This window comes from Mytilus edulis, chromosome 11 (genome assembly GCF_963676685.1).
Source record: "Mytilus edulis chromosome 11, xbMytEdul2.2, whole genome shotgun sequence".
NCBI lineage: Eukaryota > Metazoa > Mollusca > Bivalvia > Mytilida > Mytilidae > Mytilus > Mytilus edulis.
In genome coordinates this window covers 83,236,837-83,257,538 of record NC_092354.1, presented here as the reverse complement: position 1 = coordinate 83,257,538, position 20,702 = coordinate 83,236,837, and the positions used below count along the sequence as shown (strand labels likewise).

Below are 20,702 nucleotides of genomic sequence, written 5' to 3'. Positions count from 1 at the left end.
AAATTCACAAAAAACTGAACTCAGAAGAAAATGTCCATAATCATATGGCAAAATAAAAAGCAGAAAATCATCAAAAGAATAACAACTGTCATATAGTCAATGAGATAGTGAAATAACAATGGTATACAACCAGTCATTGATATCTTGTATTTACAGAGGAAATCGAAAGTTGGTGTTGTAATAAGGGATATAATAAAATAGCAATAGTACACAATCAGTCATTGAGATCTTTTATTTACAGAGGAAATCGAATGTTAGTGTTGCGATAGGGGTGATTGTAAAATAACAATGGTACCCAACCAGTCATTGAGATCTTGTATTTACAGAGGAAATCGAATGTTAGTGTTGTAATAGGGGTGATTATAAAATAATAATGGTACACAACCAGTCATCTATATCTTGTATTTGCAGAGGAAATCGAAAGTTAGTGTTGTAATAGGGGTGATTATAAAATAATAATGGTACACAACCAGTCATCTATATCTTGTATTTACAGAGGAAATCGAAAGTTAGTGTTGTAATAGGGGTGATTGTAAAATAATAATGGTACACAACCAGTCATCTATATCTTGTATTTACAGAGGAAATCAAAAGTTAGTGTTGTAATAGGGGTGATTATAAAATAATAATGGTACACAACCAGTCATCTATATCTTGTATTTACAGAGGAAATCGAAAGTTAGTGTTGTAATAGAGGTGATTATACAATGACAATGGTACACAATCAGTCATTGAGATCTTGTATTTACAATGGACATCGAAAGTAAGTGTTGTAATAGGGGTGATTATAAAATAATAATGGTACACAATCAGTCATTGAGATCTTATATTTACAGAGGAAATCGAAGGTTAATGTTGAAATAGGGGTGATTATAAAATAATAATGGTACACAACCAGTCATCGATATCTTGTATTTACAGAGGAAATCGAAAGTTAGTGTTGTAATAGGGGTGATTATAAAATAACAATGGTACACAATCAGTCATTGAGATCTTGTATTTACAGAGGAAATCGAAAGTTAGTGTTGTAATAGGGGTGATTATAAAATAATAATGGTACACAACCAGTCATCTATATCTTGTATTTACAGAGGAAATCGAAAGTTAGTGTTGTAATAGGGGTGATTATAAAATAATAATGGTACACAGCCAGTGATTGATATCTTGTATTTACAGAGGAAATCGAATGGTAGTGTTGTAATAGGGGTGATTATAAAATGACAATGGTACACAATCAGTCATTGAGATCTTGTGTTTTCAGAGGAAATCGAAAGTGAGTGTTGTAATAGGGGTGAACATAAAATAATAATGGTACACAATCAGTGATTGATATCTTGTATTTACAGAGGAAATCGAAAGTTAGTGTTGTAATAGGGGTGATAATAAAATAACAATGGTATACAACCAGTCATTGAGATCTTGCATTTACAGAGGAAATCGAAAGTTAGTGTTGTAATAGGGGATAAAATAAAATAACAATAGTACACAATCAGTAATTGAGATCTTGTATTCACAGAGGAAATCGAAAGTAAGTGTTGTAACCGGGATGATAATAAAATTAAAATGGTACACAATCAGTCATTGAGATCTTGTATTCACAGAGATAATCAAAAGTTTTTAATATAATAGGGGTGATTATAGAATAACAAAGGTACGCAATCAGTCATTGGAATATTGTATTCACAGAGAAAATCGAACTTTAGTGTTGTAATAGGAGTAATAATAAAGTTACAAGGGTACACATTCAGTCATTAATATCTTGTATTCACAGAGAACATCGAAAGTTAGTGTTGCTATAGGGGTAGGCATAACATAACAATGGTAAACAACCAGTTATTGGGATCCTGTATTTACAGACGAAATCAACAGTTAGTGTGAATTAGGGGTGATAATAAAGTAACATTGGTACACAATCAGTCATTGAGATCTGGTATAAACAGAGGGAATTAATAGTTATTGTTGTAATATGGGTGATTATAAAATAACAAGTGTATACAATCAGTCATTAATATCTTGTATTCACAGAGAACATCAAAAAGTTAGGGTTGCTATAGGGGTGATCATAAAATAACAATGGTTCACAATCAGTTATTAAAATCCTGTATTAACAGAAGAAATTAACAGTTAGTGTGAAATAGGGGTGATGATAAATTAATATTGGTACCCAACCAGTCATTGAGATCTTGTATTCACAGAGGAAATCGCAAGTAAGTGTTGTAACAGGGTGATAATAGAATAACAAGGGTACATAATCAGTTATTGAGATCTTGAATTTACATAAGAAAGTTAAATATGTCAAAGTAACGTTTCAATACAAATCACAAATTTGTGTATCACTTATAATCCTGGTACCTTTGATAACTACTAATACTAGTTCTCTGGCATAATTCAAATTTTAGATTTAAAGATCACAACAGAAAACTGCATGGATGTTAAAAAGAATATAAAAACAAATTTTCTCATAGAAATTATTGTATCTATAGGAATAGCTTAAAGGTAACACATGTAAACGATTATCAAACATTTTAACAAGCGATACATTTATTGAATTTTGGAGAAAAAATAAAAATTCCTGTTCAGGTCTACCAGGCTTGAAAATGAATTTCCCTCGCCTTACGGCTCGCGAAATTTAACATCCTCGTTACTGGCATTTTTCGCAAATACCACTCATTAAAATTATATATCTGTTCAAAACTTCCACGATATCCTACACAAAAACTCGGGCATACCTCAAGTATAATCTGCACAAATAATTATTTACTGTTCAAGAAAATATTCAAAAAACTAAACAAAAGATGTTGGTCAGTTGTCATTATCGTAAGCTTCTAATATGTATTGAAGTTTTCACTTCCGGTTCGTTTTTGTATTAACTGATTGAATCCTATTATATTTCAAAATTGAGATACAGTATAATTCATTTGAATAACAAAAACAAACAAAAATATATTCCTGTCACTTGTCCAGTGTTTAGCGTTACTTATTTAGATAATACTTTGTTAGAGAGATTTTAATTATTTGACAAAAGTGCAAAACTTACGATGTGAAACGAAAAAAATACACTTTCGAATTTAAAAAACATGAAAAAATTCATAAGAGATACACCTCAATAAACATTATTATTTCATACCATATGAAAAACGAGTCGAAGGGTTAGTTCTTACAACCAACGAATTGAAAATGATAAACAATACGTTGAAAGTGAAAACCAAGGTAATTGTAGTAAAATGCAAGACATTGAAAGTGAAAACCAACGCGTGGATAGAAATAACCCACGCTTTTGAACTGTCAAATGGTATGGCTTATACTGTCAATGACAAACCTGCCTACTGATATACTTGTTATCAGGCAAAATTTGTTCACATAATTAAACCTGAATCTGACATAGAATTCACGTGAACATTTCATGTGAGATTCACCTCAAACGACTTTATACATGAAACTCACGTTAAAATGTTCATGTGCATTTCTTGTTAATTGAGATTCTTATCAATCTCGCGGGAAATTTTTTGTACAAATTTCACAAATGTATTTTTCATTAAATTTGACCATATCAATTTTTGTTAACTTAAGATATTTTAAACTCCATGTGTATTTTACTTAATCAAATAGAATGTGATTAACACATAAAATTTACGTAAGTTTGAGATGAGATTTTCGAGAAATTGATGTTGGTGAACTTTGCAAGTGTCGTACCTACTTATCACAAATAAAGGTTTAAATAATAGTGTGTAACAACCGTAACTTTTCCTGAACCACAGATACGAAAAAAATCAGAAAATAGTTCTTCCAATGTGTAACAAACATCACATACTGTGTCATCAACTTGACAATATTGTGAAGCAAAAATAAATGCAATAAATATCATTTAAATTAGTGGTAAAAACTGACTTATTAACCGTTTACTCTTTATACTACACATAAACAACATGTTTTTAGAAAATGTTATATAATTGTATATTGGTTTAAAGATGATTTACATTTGATTACTTCTATCTGGCTAAGAAATTAATACATACATGTTCTCAGCTCTTTTGTGTTAATAAGTTACTTTAGATTTCAATAACATAATGTTTCTGTCAGAACACAAACTCGGTCATTATTGTTTGTTTCTGATAAAATTTGACGAGACAAGTAAACATGACAAAACGTAAAATGTTAGTCAGTTAACATTTTCGTAAGCTTTTAAAATGTAAATACGTGTTTGCTTCCGGTATTTTTTTGTATAAAATGATTGAAGCGTATTCTTTTTCCTTTGGATAACATTTATTGGCATTTTTTCATTTAGTCTTGCCACTGGTCCAGTCTTTAGCGTACCCTATATTTAGATCAAACTTTGTTAGAGATATTTTGATTGTTTGACAAAAGTGCATAAATAACGATGAACGAAAATTACGCTTTAGAATTTAAAAAAAGAACGCGTTTGTTTTTCATACAGTATGATTTACGAATCAACGCTTAGTTCTTTCAACCAACAGATTGCAAATGATAACCAACACGTTGAAAGTGAAAACCAATGCATTTGTAGTAAAATACATTACGTTGAAAGTGAAAAAAAGCGTTGATAGTAATAACCAACAAAGTTATGACAGACACGAACGCCCACTAATATACATGTTAACAGGCACAATTTGTTCACATTATTTCCCCTGAATCTCACAGGAAATTTACGTGAAAAAATTCATAAGAGATTCAGCTCAATAAACATTATGGATAAAACTCACGAACATGCTCATGTGAATTTCTCGTTAAAAGAGATTCTCATGAATCTCAATGGGAAAATGTTCATATGCATTTTACAAAAAAACAATTGTACTTTTCATTAACATTCAACATATATTTTTAAATTAAGATGTTTTAAAACTTTATCTGAATTTTACATGAAAAAATAGAATGTGATTTACACGTGAAATTTACATGAGTTTTGTTTACAAGAGATTCACATGAAACTAGCATTAACTGATTCCATGTATAAACTTGTTTGAGATGAGATTTTTGAGAATTTCACGTAAGATTTACATGAATTCAAATGCACGTAAAAATAGATGTTAGTGAAATTTACCAGAAACTACTTCAATATAATAAATAATGGTTTAATAATAGTGTGTAATTAAGAATGTACGACAACTTGTTCTTATCAACTTCTTCTGAACAATGGCGGTGAGATATTATAAAAAATCTGAAAAAAATATGACAAAACTAAATTCAAAACGCCTAATACATGTAATATGACTGAGATTCATTTATTGTAAAAAAAAATGGTATAAAACAACGCAATAAATCAATTCATTTCGCTACAACGAGTAAACTAAGACACTATTTTACAAAATTGTATCATGTATTTTTTATAATTCAAAGTTGAGTTAATACAACATCTTCTCATCCAGAACACTTTAATTTTTATTACATAATTTTGTAAGAAAACAAACTTGGTTATTTTATGTTTATCGGATAAAAGTTGATAAGCCAAATAAAATGACACGTGTTACATTGTTCATGTTACTTATGTTAGTACAAACCCTGTCACAAGTATAATTTGGATGGTCACATTCTAGAAAAGGGAACAATGTGTATAACTATATTAGGAATATATTAAAGTTGTCTGATTTTCAACATGCTTTTGTATTTATGCACAGTAAAGATGAGAAGGATAAAATAAAAATCATAATTACATTGTTTTGTGCATCTCTTTCACAGCCCACGGAGATCAGGTATTGGACTATCTGTAAGTTTCCTTTCTGGGCAGCGATAATTAATGGTGTATTTCCAAGCTGTAATATTAACACATAAAACAGACATTATAACTTCAGTCGTAGACGGGATGGCATACATATGAACAACATATATAACATACAAATCCGTTGACAACATAAAAACAGAAGGAATACTTATTTAACTTACTTTTTTTTAGATATAAGAATTATATTTATTCAATACATTTCGAAATACTGGTGAAAGACTGCTTTTTTTTTTAAGATGAGATATACTCAAATGCAAACATAAATCTAACAATAAAGCAAAAAGCTGTTGGTCGAAAAAATATTTTTGCCTTAAATCTGTTTTAACAATAGTAATTTAGGAAACAGATTGATGTAGACACTTGAAGCCTGTTCAAAATCCTTTGTGAATATGAATAAATATATTGTAATTTTATAATTCATAATCAAATATTTTTTCCATTAAAGTATTTGACTAAGGAGGTCAACGAAACGTGTTCTTATCAGCATATTTAAACAGATGTTAACGAAACAAGCAAGTACAATATGTATAAATTCGTTCCATGTCTGTATATTCTATATAAACAATATACACCCATCCTCAGCACTATTCTATTAAATACAATTTTGCTACAGAAATATATAGATCGAATAAAAAGATATAGGAAAATGTGGTGTGAGTGCCATTGAAACAACTCTCTATCTAAATAACAATTTATAAAAGTAAACCATTACAGGTAAATTCACGGCCTTCAACACGGCGCCTTGGCTCACACGTAACAAAAAGCTAGAAAGGGTCCCAAAATTACTAGTGTAAAACCCTTCAAACGGGAAAACCAACGATCTAATCAATATAAAAAAGGAGAAATGAGAAACATGTATAAATAACATAAACAGACGACAACTATTGTCAATCAGATTCCTGACTAATGACAGGTGCAAACATTTGCAGCGGAATTTAACGTTTTATTGGTACCAAACCTTTTTCTGAAACAATAGCATAAAATCACAATATAGAAATCCACAAAAGAATATAGGACAGTTGTTTTTTTAAATAAATTTTAGAATGTATGACTTGTTAAATTTTTAGATTTCTATCAATTAGACAAGTAACTAAAAGCAATAATATCTCAACTCAGTATAAATACGTGAAGTCTCTTAGTCAATGGCTACTAGTATCAACTCACTTACTACCTTAAGTACCTTACTAACTATCGAGCTATCAAAGAAATAACCCAAAGTATAGCAACACTGAAAGATCAAAGTAACCTGAAAGTTCAAAGTAAGTATGTTATTGACAGACTATTTTTGTTATTATTTGTTATCTAATCATGTTTTAATTTTGCCATTTGATTAGGGACTTTTCGTTTGAAATTTCCTCGGAATTAGGTATGTTTGTTAAACTATCTTACTTAAAACTTTAACACAACTGGTCAACTTCTTAAAAAAAAAGTCAATGAAATGTTTAAAAAATATTTTCGTTGTCAGAAAACAAAACAAAACAAAGAATGATTCAGTGCAAAAAGATTTGTACAATAAGACCCACATGTTTATAATCCAACACATATTTATTGTTTATTAAACCTATCTAATAACAACATTAGTTTGTGTTGATTTAGAATAAAAAGAAGATGGATCGGACCAAAGAAGCTTCTTAACAACAGCAAGAAACGGAAGAAATGCATTTATCTTTCACGTGCAGTAATTGAAACTAGTATTCTTTCCAATTGATGATATTAACATATAAAAAACATCACATACTGTATCTTCAACTGGACAATGTTGTGTAAAATATATCAATACAATACAAATCGCTGAAATCAATGGTCAAAACTAAGTAAGATGACCAGCTTCTCTTCTAGAAAAATCAACGACTAATTGATATGCTGACACTACATTAAAATCAACGGCTAATTGATATGCTGACACTATATTAAAATCAACAACTAATTGATATGCTGACACTACATTAAAATCAACGGCTAATTGATATGATAACACTATATTAAAATCTGTTGTGTGTAAACTAAAGAGGGACGAAACAAAGGTTCAATGTGTTTGAAATGTTTTGTTTTATTGAACAGGATCTTCAAAGAAGTCGGAATTAAACCAGATTCTTGTCAATTTTCTTTGAGTTGGTGGGTATCATCATCAGAAAAGTGAGAAATAATTCGGATCCTTATCAACAGTCTGTAAATTTATCAGAATCCTCGTTAGAAGTCTTTTAATTGGTGGCGATTCATTATTAAAATAGTGTGAATTTATCTGAATCCTCGTTAGTAGTCTTTTAATTGGTGACGATTCATAACATCTAAATGCGAAAATATCATCACACATGATAGTGTATGTCGATTTATTATCAGTGAAGTGTGACAGACGAGGATGCATTATAAGCGTGCATTAAAGAGGAATTATCAGTATTTATATGTGCATTTAAGAAGATTGGTTATCAGTGATGTAAATATTATATGATTTTATCAAAACAATAAAATCAAAAAATACAGAACTCAGAGGAAAATCAAATCGGAAAGTTCCTAAACAAACATAAAAATTGTCAGTTGCGTATAGATATAGGACGATTTGGTATGCGTGCCAATTAGACAACTCTCCATCGAAATAACAATCTTTGAAAGTAAATCAATATAGGTCAAGGTACGGTTTTTAACACGGAGTCTTAGCTCACACCGAACAGTAAGTTATAAAGAGCCCAAACAACTTATCGTGTACAACCATTCATTAGGGAAAACCAACGGTCTAATCTATATAAAAACGAGAAACGAAATTACGTCTGAACTATATAAACAGACAACAACTACTGTACATCAGATTCCTGTATATTTTTTCAGTGAACTGAGCATTTACTCGAAGTCAGTGTAAGTGTAAACTTCCATCAAAACGGTCAGTTTAAAAACAAATGGAAAAAGAAAATTAATAAAAAAAAGAATCACATGAAAAATATAATCCAGCTTTATCTAGTTCTATAAGTCTGAGATCTTATTTTCATATTAGTGATATAAAAAAATTAAAATCACAAAAATACTGAACTTAGAGGAAAATCAATTCGGAAAGTCCATAATCACATGGTAAAATCAAATAACAAAACGCATCAAAAACGAATGGACAAGAACTGTCATATTCCTGACTTGGTACAGGCATTTTCAAATGTAGAAAATGGTGGATTAAACCTGGTTTAACCCTCTCACTTTGATGACAGTCTCATCAATTTACGTTATATTTACATTGATGCGTTAACTAAACAGACACAATAAATAAAATAGTCAGAATATGGTAAATCAGTCATCATCGTATTACAATTTTAAAAGGAACAATTTAACAGAACACAAAAACATCTACAAACACATTCATTGATTTGTGTGTTTGATGTCAGAATATTTTATACGTCACATAGATTTGTCGTTCAATGTGCATACAAACAATTTTAAAATTTACCTATGCAATGTTAGCATACAGGGTTGAAAAATCAAAAGTATGTAAGAATAAATTTCAGAAATAGACCGAGTTTTAAACTGGTCCAAAAGTTATATAGAATTTATAAGAATCCACTAATAGTTAATTCCACTACGCGATTGAATGATTTTGACGTTTGTGATTCAACGTATATTGTAATTCATAATAGAAACATATCATTATGACATAAAAAGAACAATCTCATACTGACGGAATCTTTTAAAGTACAGAGTCACGTTATAAGAACCAAAGAAATACAAAGTCACATATACAAAACACATCACCAAAAAATGAAAGACAATACAAACACATTGACAAAATGTATAAGTACCGAGCAACGTCGAACGAATATCACATAAACCATTCAACAGTAAAAGTTATATTAATAATAGAACAAAAACAAATGAAAGAACTATAAAACACGTTGTAAAGATGATAAACAACATCAGTACGCAAAATCTATACATCAAGACCATCTTGTAATATTTGTGAAGTTGATACGGAATATTTATCAACAAGGTCTTGGTATCTTCCGATGAACTTTTTTTAGAAAAACGACGAGACGTTCTTTGACATACCCCTTGTTCATCAACTTTCTACTCAGACACTGATGACGTTTTACAAAGTCTGAGTAGGAGCTGCAAGCTCTTGAATATCGAACAAGTTGGGAAATATATATCCCATATGCAGGTGAAGTTGGTATATTGCTACTAAGGTGGGGGACATTTATAATTTAAAATTTAAAATCGTCTCGTTTGTCATAGATTCTGGTACTGAGATGACTGTGTAAGTCAAATTCGAGATATAAGTCTAAAAATGAAGCCGAGGAAGCCGTGTCTGTTGTTTCTTTAATCTCTAGTTATAGGGGATATATATAATGGAACCCAATCAGAAAAGTTCGGATTTTTTATGGAAAGAACATCATCAATATATCTGAAAGTGAAATTAAATGATCTGGCTTCTTTGATCCTCTTGATTTTGACAAGTGTCTGGAGGAACTCCGATTCATATAAAAATAAGAATAGGTCGGCAAGATGAGGCGCACAGTTTGTTCCCATAGGAATGCCGACAATTTGTTGGAAAAGTCTACCTCCAAACTCAACAAATATGTTGTCGATAAGAAACTCCAGCATACTGACCACTTGTTCTTCTGTGTAGCATGTTTTACCTTTTTGTTTGTCACTATTAACGAAATATGCCTTATGAAATCCCAAAGTAATAAATATATAGCGTATGCTACCATTTTTATGCTGAAAGGCATTTTGGATTTTTTCAATTTCACATGGGGAATGGTGGTATACAGGGTTGAAAAATCAAAAGTTTTGATAGAATGTATGCTTAATTAATATTTTCGAATTTAGATGTTTACACAATAGTATTTAATTAATTTAGATAGGAAATATACATTTGCATTTTGGCCTCCCTGACCAGATTAAGTTTAAAATATGGTAATACAAATTAGTGTGCAATGGAATTATGTTGAAACAGCAAATAATAATAAACGTTGCCGCCTTTAAATGTGTGTGATGAACATCAAGATTGTTCGATGTATGATTGTTGTGAGTTGTTTCTGTTTGACAGCCTGTATATTTATATCCATACCAGACAAAAGACAAAAACGTGTTGAAATGGCAACAAACCTGTCTTTTTGATTTAACTTATCCATTAAATTTAAAATAAAAAAAATGAATTGAAAAGCATTTGCTGTTTCTGGTCATTAATCAGCAATACATATATATGGCACCATTATAACGATAACGAAAATGAAATAAATTCTAGCACTGTCTAGATTTACAAGAGAATAGTTTTGTGACAGTATAACATTTTTACAGTGAATAACATAGATATGTACAGTAAGTTAAGCATGTAAGAAAGAACTATGAATACTTAGTATTTTTCAATTTGATTTCCCCCCGCAATTTCGTAATGCTATATACACTCTGATGGAAGTTTTTATCATACCTTTTCTTTTTATCAATTTTAATCCTACTTTTAAAAAAAATGCGAATATTCAAAAGTTAGAATCATTTCAAATATAAATCTTAAAATGCTATGAAAATGAATGATGCCAATGGATAATTACATTATTCAGTCCTCTTCATAAATTAAGTGCTGATACAAATTATAGGTAAAGCAGGTAAGAAGATAAAAAAAAGTTCTAATGTGTATCAATGAATATCAGGTTAGGGAAAACGGTTTGAAAATGAATGCATTTGTGTAAGTGCTCTATATTAAAGATGTCCTTGATAAAAGGGTCTTTAATTACCATCTTCCTCCCACAATGGACCACAGGAGCTCCTATTATTAAAGTTTGCTTTATGCCGGAAATCTAAGCCACTTGTCTGATCTACACTCTACATTTTGTTTATAGCAGACAATAAAGAACGCATACCAGTCGGTTGATACATATACATATAGCCTCAACACACGAACCTCTGCACACAAACATGATATATAATGAAATGAAGGACATTATTTTGGAGATATTTACAGATTTACTTGATTAGAGATCAGGGCGTGATCTGAAGTTATATATTTTTAGTTGCATTAGAATCCAGATCATGCTGTTAATTCAGAAAGGTTTGCATTATTTTAATATTAGAGAACATTTCCTAAAAGGGCAATAATTAAACCAGAATATTTGTAGATTTTCACGATCACAAAAATAGATGAACTCAATAATATCTTAATTTTAAGATAAACTTGAATAGTAAATATTCAACGGGTATCTTTTATAGGATTCAACACATTATCTTGAGGAGCTGCATCCATTTATTAAATATCGAAGGTCGAAAGGTTACAAGGCTGTATTCTAACAAGAAAATTTTGCATTCAAATCTATGTAATATTATTTCAGTTTGTCGAATAATAGTTTTTTTCATATCTTATGACATTTATAATGTTAAAGATTTTTCAGCATTTGACTACCTTCTGTTACTTAAAATAGTTTAGAGAGATACCACCATTTAATCTTTAATCTTTATAAACTTATATGGTACTAGACTTTCTTTAGTTAGTATAATCATATGGGTAATTTTCTTTTGGTGATACATATTTAAAGTGATACACAATAGTCTTTTCCTATATATTGCAATAAACATTTGCCGTTTAATCTGTTACATTAAATTTCGCTAAAGAAAATGGCAATCATAATAATTGCAAAATATTTCATACATATACGTACTCAGTATATCATAGTCATTTGGTAGAAAGATATTTCTGATTAAGTTATTTTTTTCCCTTTAACACTACTGCCTACTGATCTATGAAATTGCCTCATTTATAGGAGTTTCTTGTAATTTAATTCTAAATTCCATTCTAAACCGGCGTAAATCATGAAACAAAAAACGTTGTTGACGTCATGGTCACATGACAAAATTGTGTATCAGCCAATCTGAAAAAGCGTCACATACAAAATGAAATTATTGTCAATTAAACAGGTCTGTCCAATACAAAGATTATGTGCTAGTCCAGCATTAAGAGGATTATAATCCAAGTAACGTATGACTGCCAAAAATATGTATTTTCAAAAAGAGACAAGACTTGTACTGTCTTTTTTTCTTCTTTTTCCATGACAAGATTAAATGAGACCTCATATATTCAATACACCATCAAGTTTGTGCATTTCTGATAATGTGTTAAATAAAGGCAACAGTAGTATACCGCTGTTCAAACTCATAAATCCATGGACAAAAAACAAAATCGGGGTAACAAACTAAAACTAAATCATAAATAAGTGTGTTTGTTAAGACTATATCATACCTTTGTTCTGACTTCTACGTTACAGTCTACAGAAACAAGGTATTGGACTGTATCCAGATGTCCATAGAAGACTGATATCAATAATGGTGTATATGAATCCTGTAATATAAACATTTATTAACCAACTAAGTACATTATAACCAAATGACTGTTTATAAAAAAATACATATTTTCTGTAATAGCCCTGTTTTTCTGTAATGGCCCTGTATTTGTCTGTAATGGCCCTGTTTTTCTGTAATGGTCCTGTTTTTCTGTAATGGTCCTGTATCAATGCTCAGTTTGTCTGTATTAAGCATAGTTAGGGTTTTTAATAAAGTTAATAAAATTAAGTTGTAAAGATTATAATACCTTTTTGTATTTTATTTTCTTTAGTAACCAGCAACCAATATTAAAGAACCATATAAAGGGATCACTGTTTATCCTGTTTTTCAACATATAACTTCTTTCAACTAAATATCTTGGACATTTGGTATATTTAAAAGCTTTATCATGGTGAAGTAAAAATAAGTTTTTTTTAAATGAGTTTGACTGTCCCTTTGGTATCTGTCGTCCCTCTTTTATCTCTAAACTCAAGAGATATTTACTGACTTATCTCTAAACTCAAGAGATATTTATTAACTTATCTCTACACTCAAGAGATAATATGTTGGTGTGTCAGAAAAATACATAAAAAGGCTGAGTTCTGCTATCTTACTAAGAAAATAAATTACCTAAGAGAAAATCCTAACTTCAAGTGAATTTAATCAGAATACCTCTTTCTGACATTTTTGTATATAGTTGTAACTGATACCTCACCAGTTACATAAAAAAATGTTTATAATTATTAGTCATATTCAGAACCTTTCCTGAATAACTAACAATGAACTACAGTTTATACCATACATAAACTGTATCGTTTAGTATAATTTCCAGACCTTTAGGGAAATTATCCCTTACTTGTCAAATGTTTTCCTATTTAATCCTATTTATTACAAAAAGACAAACGTTAACAGTAAACATGAACTTCAATGAACAATTTCAATAATCCTAACTTTAAAAGATAAACACTAGAAATAAAGCTTTAAAGAGTCCGCTTAAATGAAATATTCCTTTTAAACTTTGAAAACGCTAACTTTACTATTTTCCTTTACAATTTAACCTTTAAAAAAATGAAGTTTCTAAGAAAAATAAACCATTTTGACTAAGATAAATAACGAGCAAATAAAAATACCAACTGTAAGAACCAAAAGTTCAAGCAGAACTGACGATCAAGCGTCGAAATTACGTCAATGTTGGATTGTTGGATTGTTGGATAGTTGGATTGTTGGATCGTGCGCTTGCCGTCCAACTAAATATTTGAATTCTTAAATAAATTACAAAAATCACAATAATATATAATTTTAGTAACCTGTATATAATAAACAAAGTTTGCATGGTACTAAACAAGTTTCTATGGTAACTAAAAATACAACAATATATACAGCGCCACCGGAAGTCACAATACGTAAACAACATTGCAAAAAGTTATGTGTGTCACCGGCGGACCAAAATGATAAATATCAAAGATAATGAGCATTAACAACTACAAAACATTGAAGACGTTGACTATAAATACTAAAAGGAATTACAAGAAGTATGTGAAAACAGTTGCCAACACGTAAAAATAGTGTTTTTATTGAAGTGACACATGGGTTTTACTGCGCATGTCAATACATTTCATTCATAAATTCAAGCAAGGTGCGTGGAATTTACTACGATTTACTACAATCTACTACAGTTGCTACAATTGGATCATCGACATACAGTTGGATTATTCAGTGGATTATTACTATGAACTGGTAAATTATAACATGAACTTCAATTGGTTTATTAAATATACAAATGACAGTAATTCAATATTTCTAGAAAATTCATAACATTGTAATTAATCTTACTATGCTTATTAAATGTTAATTAAAACGTATTTGCTTCAATTATCATATGTTCCAGACTATAAGCATTACAAGTAGTATAATACAAGTTATTTCACACAGTTACTGTTTCCTACATAATAACTTTCATAAAAAATACAAAATGTTAAACAGTATGCTTTATCAATACCAATTTAAAACATACATCAAAAATATCTTACATGTCTATGTACTAGACTTACATGTCTAGCACACGTCACAATAAAATACATGTACCCTAGTCGTCGTACTCTACAACATCAATACGATGAGACAAAAATAAGAATATTCTATTAGACATTATTCTATCATGTGGTTGCTTTGATTATGATCATGTATAACGGTTTATCGGTAATTCGTATATTTTCCCTTATATCTTACTGCCTAATATTTTCTAGTATCAACGTACTGGCTGTATCACTGAAAATATTAGGCAATACATTGTGTGACGTCATAATGACTGATAAACAGAATAACAGGTATTTTCGTTTTTGATACAACCTATTATTCTATATGTATTTATCAACGACTACTGGTAAAATGTAAGTGATCGTCATAAAAATAGTAATGGTTCTTTATGATAGGTATTGATAAGTTATTGAATTGAAAGGTGAAAAAAAACTTGCTTATGTCTATTGAAACAACGATTTTTTTTCTTGTTTTGATAATAAACCATTTACTGAATTATATCTTTAGTTATATTTTTGGAATGCGTATGAATAAGAGGCTGGATAGGGTTAACATAATATGCATAAATGGACCAACACTACAGAATCATGGCCCCAAAAAAGACCACCCCTTCCCCTAAGAAAATAGATGATACTCGGGTGCTAAATTACGATAAAGATCATAGAATTGAGAATAAGAAAATAAGAGAATACGGAATTTTAAGAAACCCCCATCACTATCATAGACTATCACGAAGGAATAGAAGATAAATCTTTATTATTCTATTCTTATTTTTAGAAGAAGAAAAAAATGTGGAAACAGATAATTATTTTATGTCGTTTGACAAGGGCGGCACATCTACCGACAAAAGAATATACCGTTGGTCAACATATTCCAGGTTCAGTAAAGGGGCATGACATATGCGTGGGATGAACTAAAATATCATTTGAACACATGCATTGGACACGTCACGGACAGGCTGCTAGTCCCGTTACAATGTCATATCCTCGATAATATTTAGAGGGACGGGAGGCCCGCCGTCTTGTTTGTGTGAAAAGTTTGATTGATTCTAAAGGGAATCAATGAAGCATGACTGGAGCAGACCTCCTCTTAGGCAGTCAGTGAGCCCGGACCCCTCTTTTGAATATTCTGGATCCGCCACTGATATCTGAAATTTTGTTACTATGGGGATGCTACAATGTAGAGTCATAAAATAACATTCCAAAAACGAGTTAATGACTGTTGACAAGCGAAGCAGACTTCCACGGAAAAATCGGACAACTATCGATATCAATAATCATATTACCGAAAATGCAACAATTTCGAATATAAACAGATGGATTTTTTTAAGATTCTAAAGTGAAATGCTTTATACTTTTTCAAAACTTTATATGATATTAAAGTATTAACTGCAAGAACGGATACAACAGAGAAAATCTACAAAAGATATGTGCAAAATATTCGTATTTTTTTTATAACATCGTTATAAACGAATATTTAGTACTATGTTAGTGTTACATGCATGCTATACATGGATGATTTATATCTTTGACACGACCCCTTTATTTCTCCTGTAAACTGAAGGTGTCAATAGTCGGTATCGAGAGTTGATGAAAAAGTCTATTAGTAGTATGCTAATCGAGGAGGATAAATCATCAACAAGAATAAACTAATACGTATTATTAATCTTTGATGTTAGAATTCTCCAGGAGTTGTTATCAGGGGATTATGGTGTATAAGGTTTCGTAACCAATGTTGTTCAATTTTATGATAATTTATAATCAATAGTGCGCACATTATAACGGGTCCCCCATTATCGAATTATGAGTTTACTACAATTCTTATCAGAGGTGTGTGATTTAAACATATGTAGACATGTCTGTGTGTTGATGGCCGTACTTTGCCCTTTTTTGATTTCTCATATTGTCAACGTCAGTTGTTATTTATATTTAATAATGGTTTAAAGTCATGCGTGGGTTTATCCATATTCATCAATGAATGATGGATTTATCCTTTTCTTTAAATTTGATCACTGTTGAAAATCATTGATCTGTTAAATTCAAGGGGAATGCTCATCATCATTTATATAAATCATAAGGATCCATCATCACTAAAGTGTGCGATTCGAAGGATGCATTATCAGTGAATTGTACAGCTATGAGGATTTACCATAAATGAAGTGTATTTTTGTTTATAGGAAATAAGTAGTGTGTAGTAACTAAAACTGGTTCACCCTGTTGCGTTAACCATCAATAGTGTCTAAAATAATTGATGTTCTAATTCAATCTAAGAAGTGTTTAAATATATGAGGAGAGATTTTATTAGGATTTATCTTCAGCAATTCTGGGATTTACAAGGTGTTATAACCAATTTTGATTTAGTGTATCTGTTCCACCTACCAACTATATAACAATTAAAGAAAATATATCGTCTGTTACTCAAAATATGGATACTTTCATGCTAAAGGGGTCTGTTTGACAGCTTGGGAAATATAACTGTTAAGCTCCAGTCACACAAGAGCTATATTTTACTACGTTTTGAAAGCATAGCGGAACGGGAGTATACGTAACGAAGCGTATCGAAACGCAATAGAAACGTAAAAAAACGTATTGATCCTTTTTTCAAAACTGGAATTCCACAACAAAAGTAGCGAAAATTTAAACGAACCTAGTAAATACGTATCAGAGATTAGCGGAACGTAACAAAACGTGCTTACTACGTAGCGAAACGTACTAATGCGTAGGAAAACCTGATAAGAACGTGACACAAAACGTATTTGATACTTAGCATTTTCAAACGTAGCATAACGTGACAGTGTGACTGGGGCTTATACCTTTTCAAAATGGACCAAAAACTATTTTACCTAAAAAGTCATCCCATTTGTGTCATGTAATTTATCCCCCTTTTTTGTTGGAAAGTGTATGAAAAACATTGCAAGTTACACACTGTCCTTACTATGAGCTTTTTTGTAAACAGCTTAAATCAAGAAACGATAAATGTGTCCCCAGAACAGTTCCCATTTCATATGTATAATAATATTTTTATTTATATTTTGTCGTTAATGTCACTTACTTTTCCTTTGTATTCTAAATCAGCGCCCTTTTCAATGAAACGTTTCAAATCTGTTATACTTCCGTCACGAGCAGCTTTAATAAGTTTCTGTAAGAAAAGTCAAATGCTTATAAAAAACATTGTTGGTTGATGTTTAGACGAGTTGTATATATATATATATATATATAAGTGCATACTTCTTTAATAAGGATAATTCTCTAATCTAATCTCGTTTATGTTTAGTTAAAGTAATATTTTATTTTATGATATATAATCTCTTTCATCAAGTATGTCATTTACATAAGGACTATAATATTCAATTCATTTAGTAAACAAGAAGTATTTTCCGTTTGTTTGCATGCTAGGATTGCTCCATACACTGTGTTGTCTTATATCTAGAAATGTTTGTGGGATCTTTGTCTGTCCACGCGTAACATTAATCCATGTTTTAATAAATTTCTGATAGAACTCCGGAAGGGATTTAAATAATATTATGTCTAACATGTTATCATTTTTAATGTTCATTAGAAATATCAGAAGGTTTTCACCAAATATTTTTAGGTAAACTTGGTATGATTGACCAATTGCCACTAGTGTTTTGTTTAAGTATTAAGATGCAGTGTAATTCAAAAACTTTGAGATACAATTATATGTCGATCATGTTAACCCACCTTCTAAATGATCTTCACAAAGGGTTGCACGTTTACCTTCATTTTTTTTCCTGTTCTATATGAACTTTTTTAACTTTTGTATTATTTCTTCTGGTACGTTCATGTTTGATGGGATATAAGTTAAATTTGGAAGAATAATTGATTTCACTACCATTTTTTTTATCATAACCAAAGTTAAAGCCCAAACTTTTAATGTTTTCTGATTTCCGATTCATGTGATCAAATTTGTCTCTACTATGTGTAAGTTTTCCAAACCAAAATCCCTCTGTTTTATTTCTGGTTAATTTCAATCCTTATAAACTTTCAAAAGTTTCAAATATATTCATTGTTAAACTAACATCTTTCGGTGATTCAAGTAGTGTTATATCACCTGCAAATTGACATATTTTCAGTGAGCAGTTTCAACCATCTAATTTCATCTTTACATCTTTTAGTTTTGTCTTAGTTTCATTGTCATGATTTCAACTATTGATACGAAGAAATTGGTCACCCTTGTAGAATTCCTCCTCGAAAAATTTTAAACTCCTGTACACCCATCAATTGTTGAGGATATGACTGGCTACATTGTTTTAATTCATCTTATAAAACTATTTTTTTTAACTTTAAGAGCAACATTTTTCTAAGGTTTTTGACATTAAGCTCCATTCAAGGGAGTCAAATGCATTGGAAAAATCAACAACAATTAAGCACCATCTTCGTTAAAGTTTTCTGAGTAATCAATAGTATCTTGTATTTATCTAATACTGAAGCCTATGCATCTATTTTGTATATAACATTTTTGGTCAGTATGAATAATTTTTGGTAATACTTGTTCTTATATCGGAGCAAGTGCATAAGCTTACAATTTTACATATTTAACAAAGTTGTTTCACGATAGTCAAATCATATTGATTAACAACTCTTAAATTTACATATTTGTAATATTATTCTAATTCTAGGCTAAATACTGTCTGGTTCAATAAAAGTTTGCTCTTTGCATTCCGTGGACGACAAGAACAATCAATCGCACGTTTATATAGGGTCACATACCGATTAAAAAATGTGAATCGTTTAAAAGTTGTTAATGGTAAGATATTGTATTGGTATTAATGGTTAAGAAAGAATAAGATGGACTACATACCAAAGACAACAGTTAATTTAACAATGGTAAATGCAGACTAATTGAAACTGTTTGCCAGTTTATTTATTGGTCTGTAATAATTGCCAAAGATTGTTGTGATGGCCCTTGGTGTTTAGTTTGGCTATTATAACACTGTTTTGCAATTATCACGGACTTTGGGTATTTAACAGGGACATTATAAAAGAATGCATTGATTAATCCATTAAGATTTATGATTTTGAACACTTCATTACCTGTACATAATAATGATAATGTTGTCTTACAACCACTAATTTTAAGGAGTAAACTGTTCTTTCAGAAGGATGAAAATTAATAACAAATACACGTCATTTAACTAATGATAAAACAAATTGACACCATTATTATATATCAGATTTAAAGTTTCCCTGAATTTTAATTATTGAGTTCCTCCTCGTTGTTATTTCATATATACAGACGTTTTGTTTTAGTATCCTTGACTGAATACTTAAACAGTATGTTCTGTGTGGCAATTTACAACAATAAGTGAGATGATAAATAAATATCTAAAGTGAAATCTTACCTCATTCAAACTTGCCATTTTGTCCTACAAATAGAAAATAATACATCTAGAAGTTTAACAGCAGAACAAATACACATACGTTCATTTGACCAGTGATCATTTAAATAGTATAATCAAGAAAATGTCACTATGAAATATTTTAAATCAAGAAAAATGTTGATTTGGTTAAATGCGGTTTGGAGTTTCTTTTAGTCATTAGCTTAATGTGTAATTTATCTTATCTTTACCGAACTGCATGGACAACAAAATGTTCAGTTGACAAACAACTGTGCCTTATTT

At 30.3% G+C, this 20,702-nt stretch overlaps 1 protein-coding gene across 1 annotated transcript in view; it reads right to left on the bottom strand.

Annotated features, from left to right (window-relative positions):
• Window positions 1-20,441, bottom strand: part of LOC139494657 (uncharacterized) — a 98,327-nt gene extending 77,886 nt beyond the window's left edge. The window contains exons 1-4 of the mRNA XM_071282818.1: window positions 20,424-20,441; window positions 18,113-18,199; window positions 12,945-13,043; window positions 5,670-5,768 (exon numbers count right to left, since the gene is read on the bottom strand). Coding sequence (XP_071138919.1) covers window positions 5,670-5,768; window positions 12,945-13,043; window positions 18,113-18,199; window positions 20,424-20,441 — 303 coding nt within the window. The remainder of the gene's footprint in view (window positions 1-5,669; window positions 5,769-12,944; window positions 13,044-18,112; window positions 18,200-20,423) is intronic.
• Window positions 20,442-20,702: the final 261 nt, after the last annotated feature.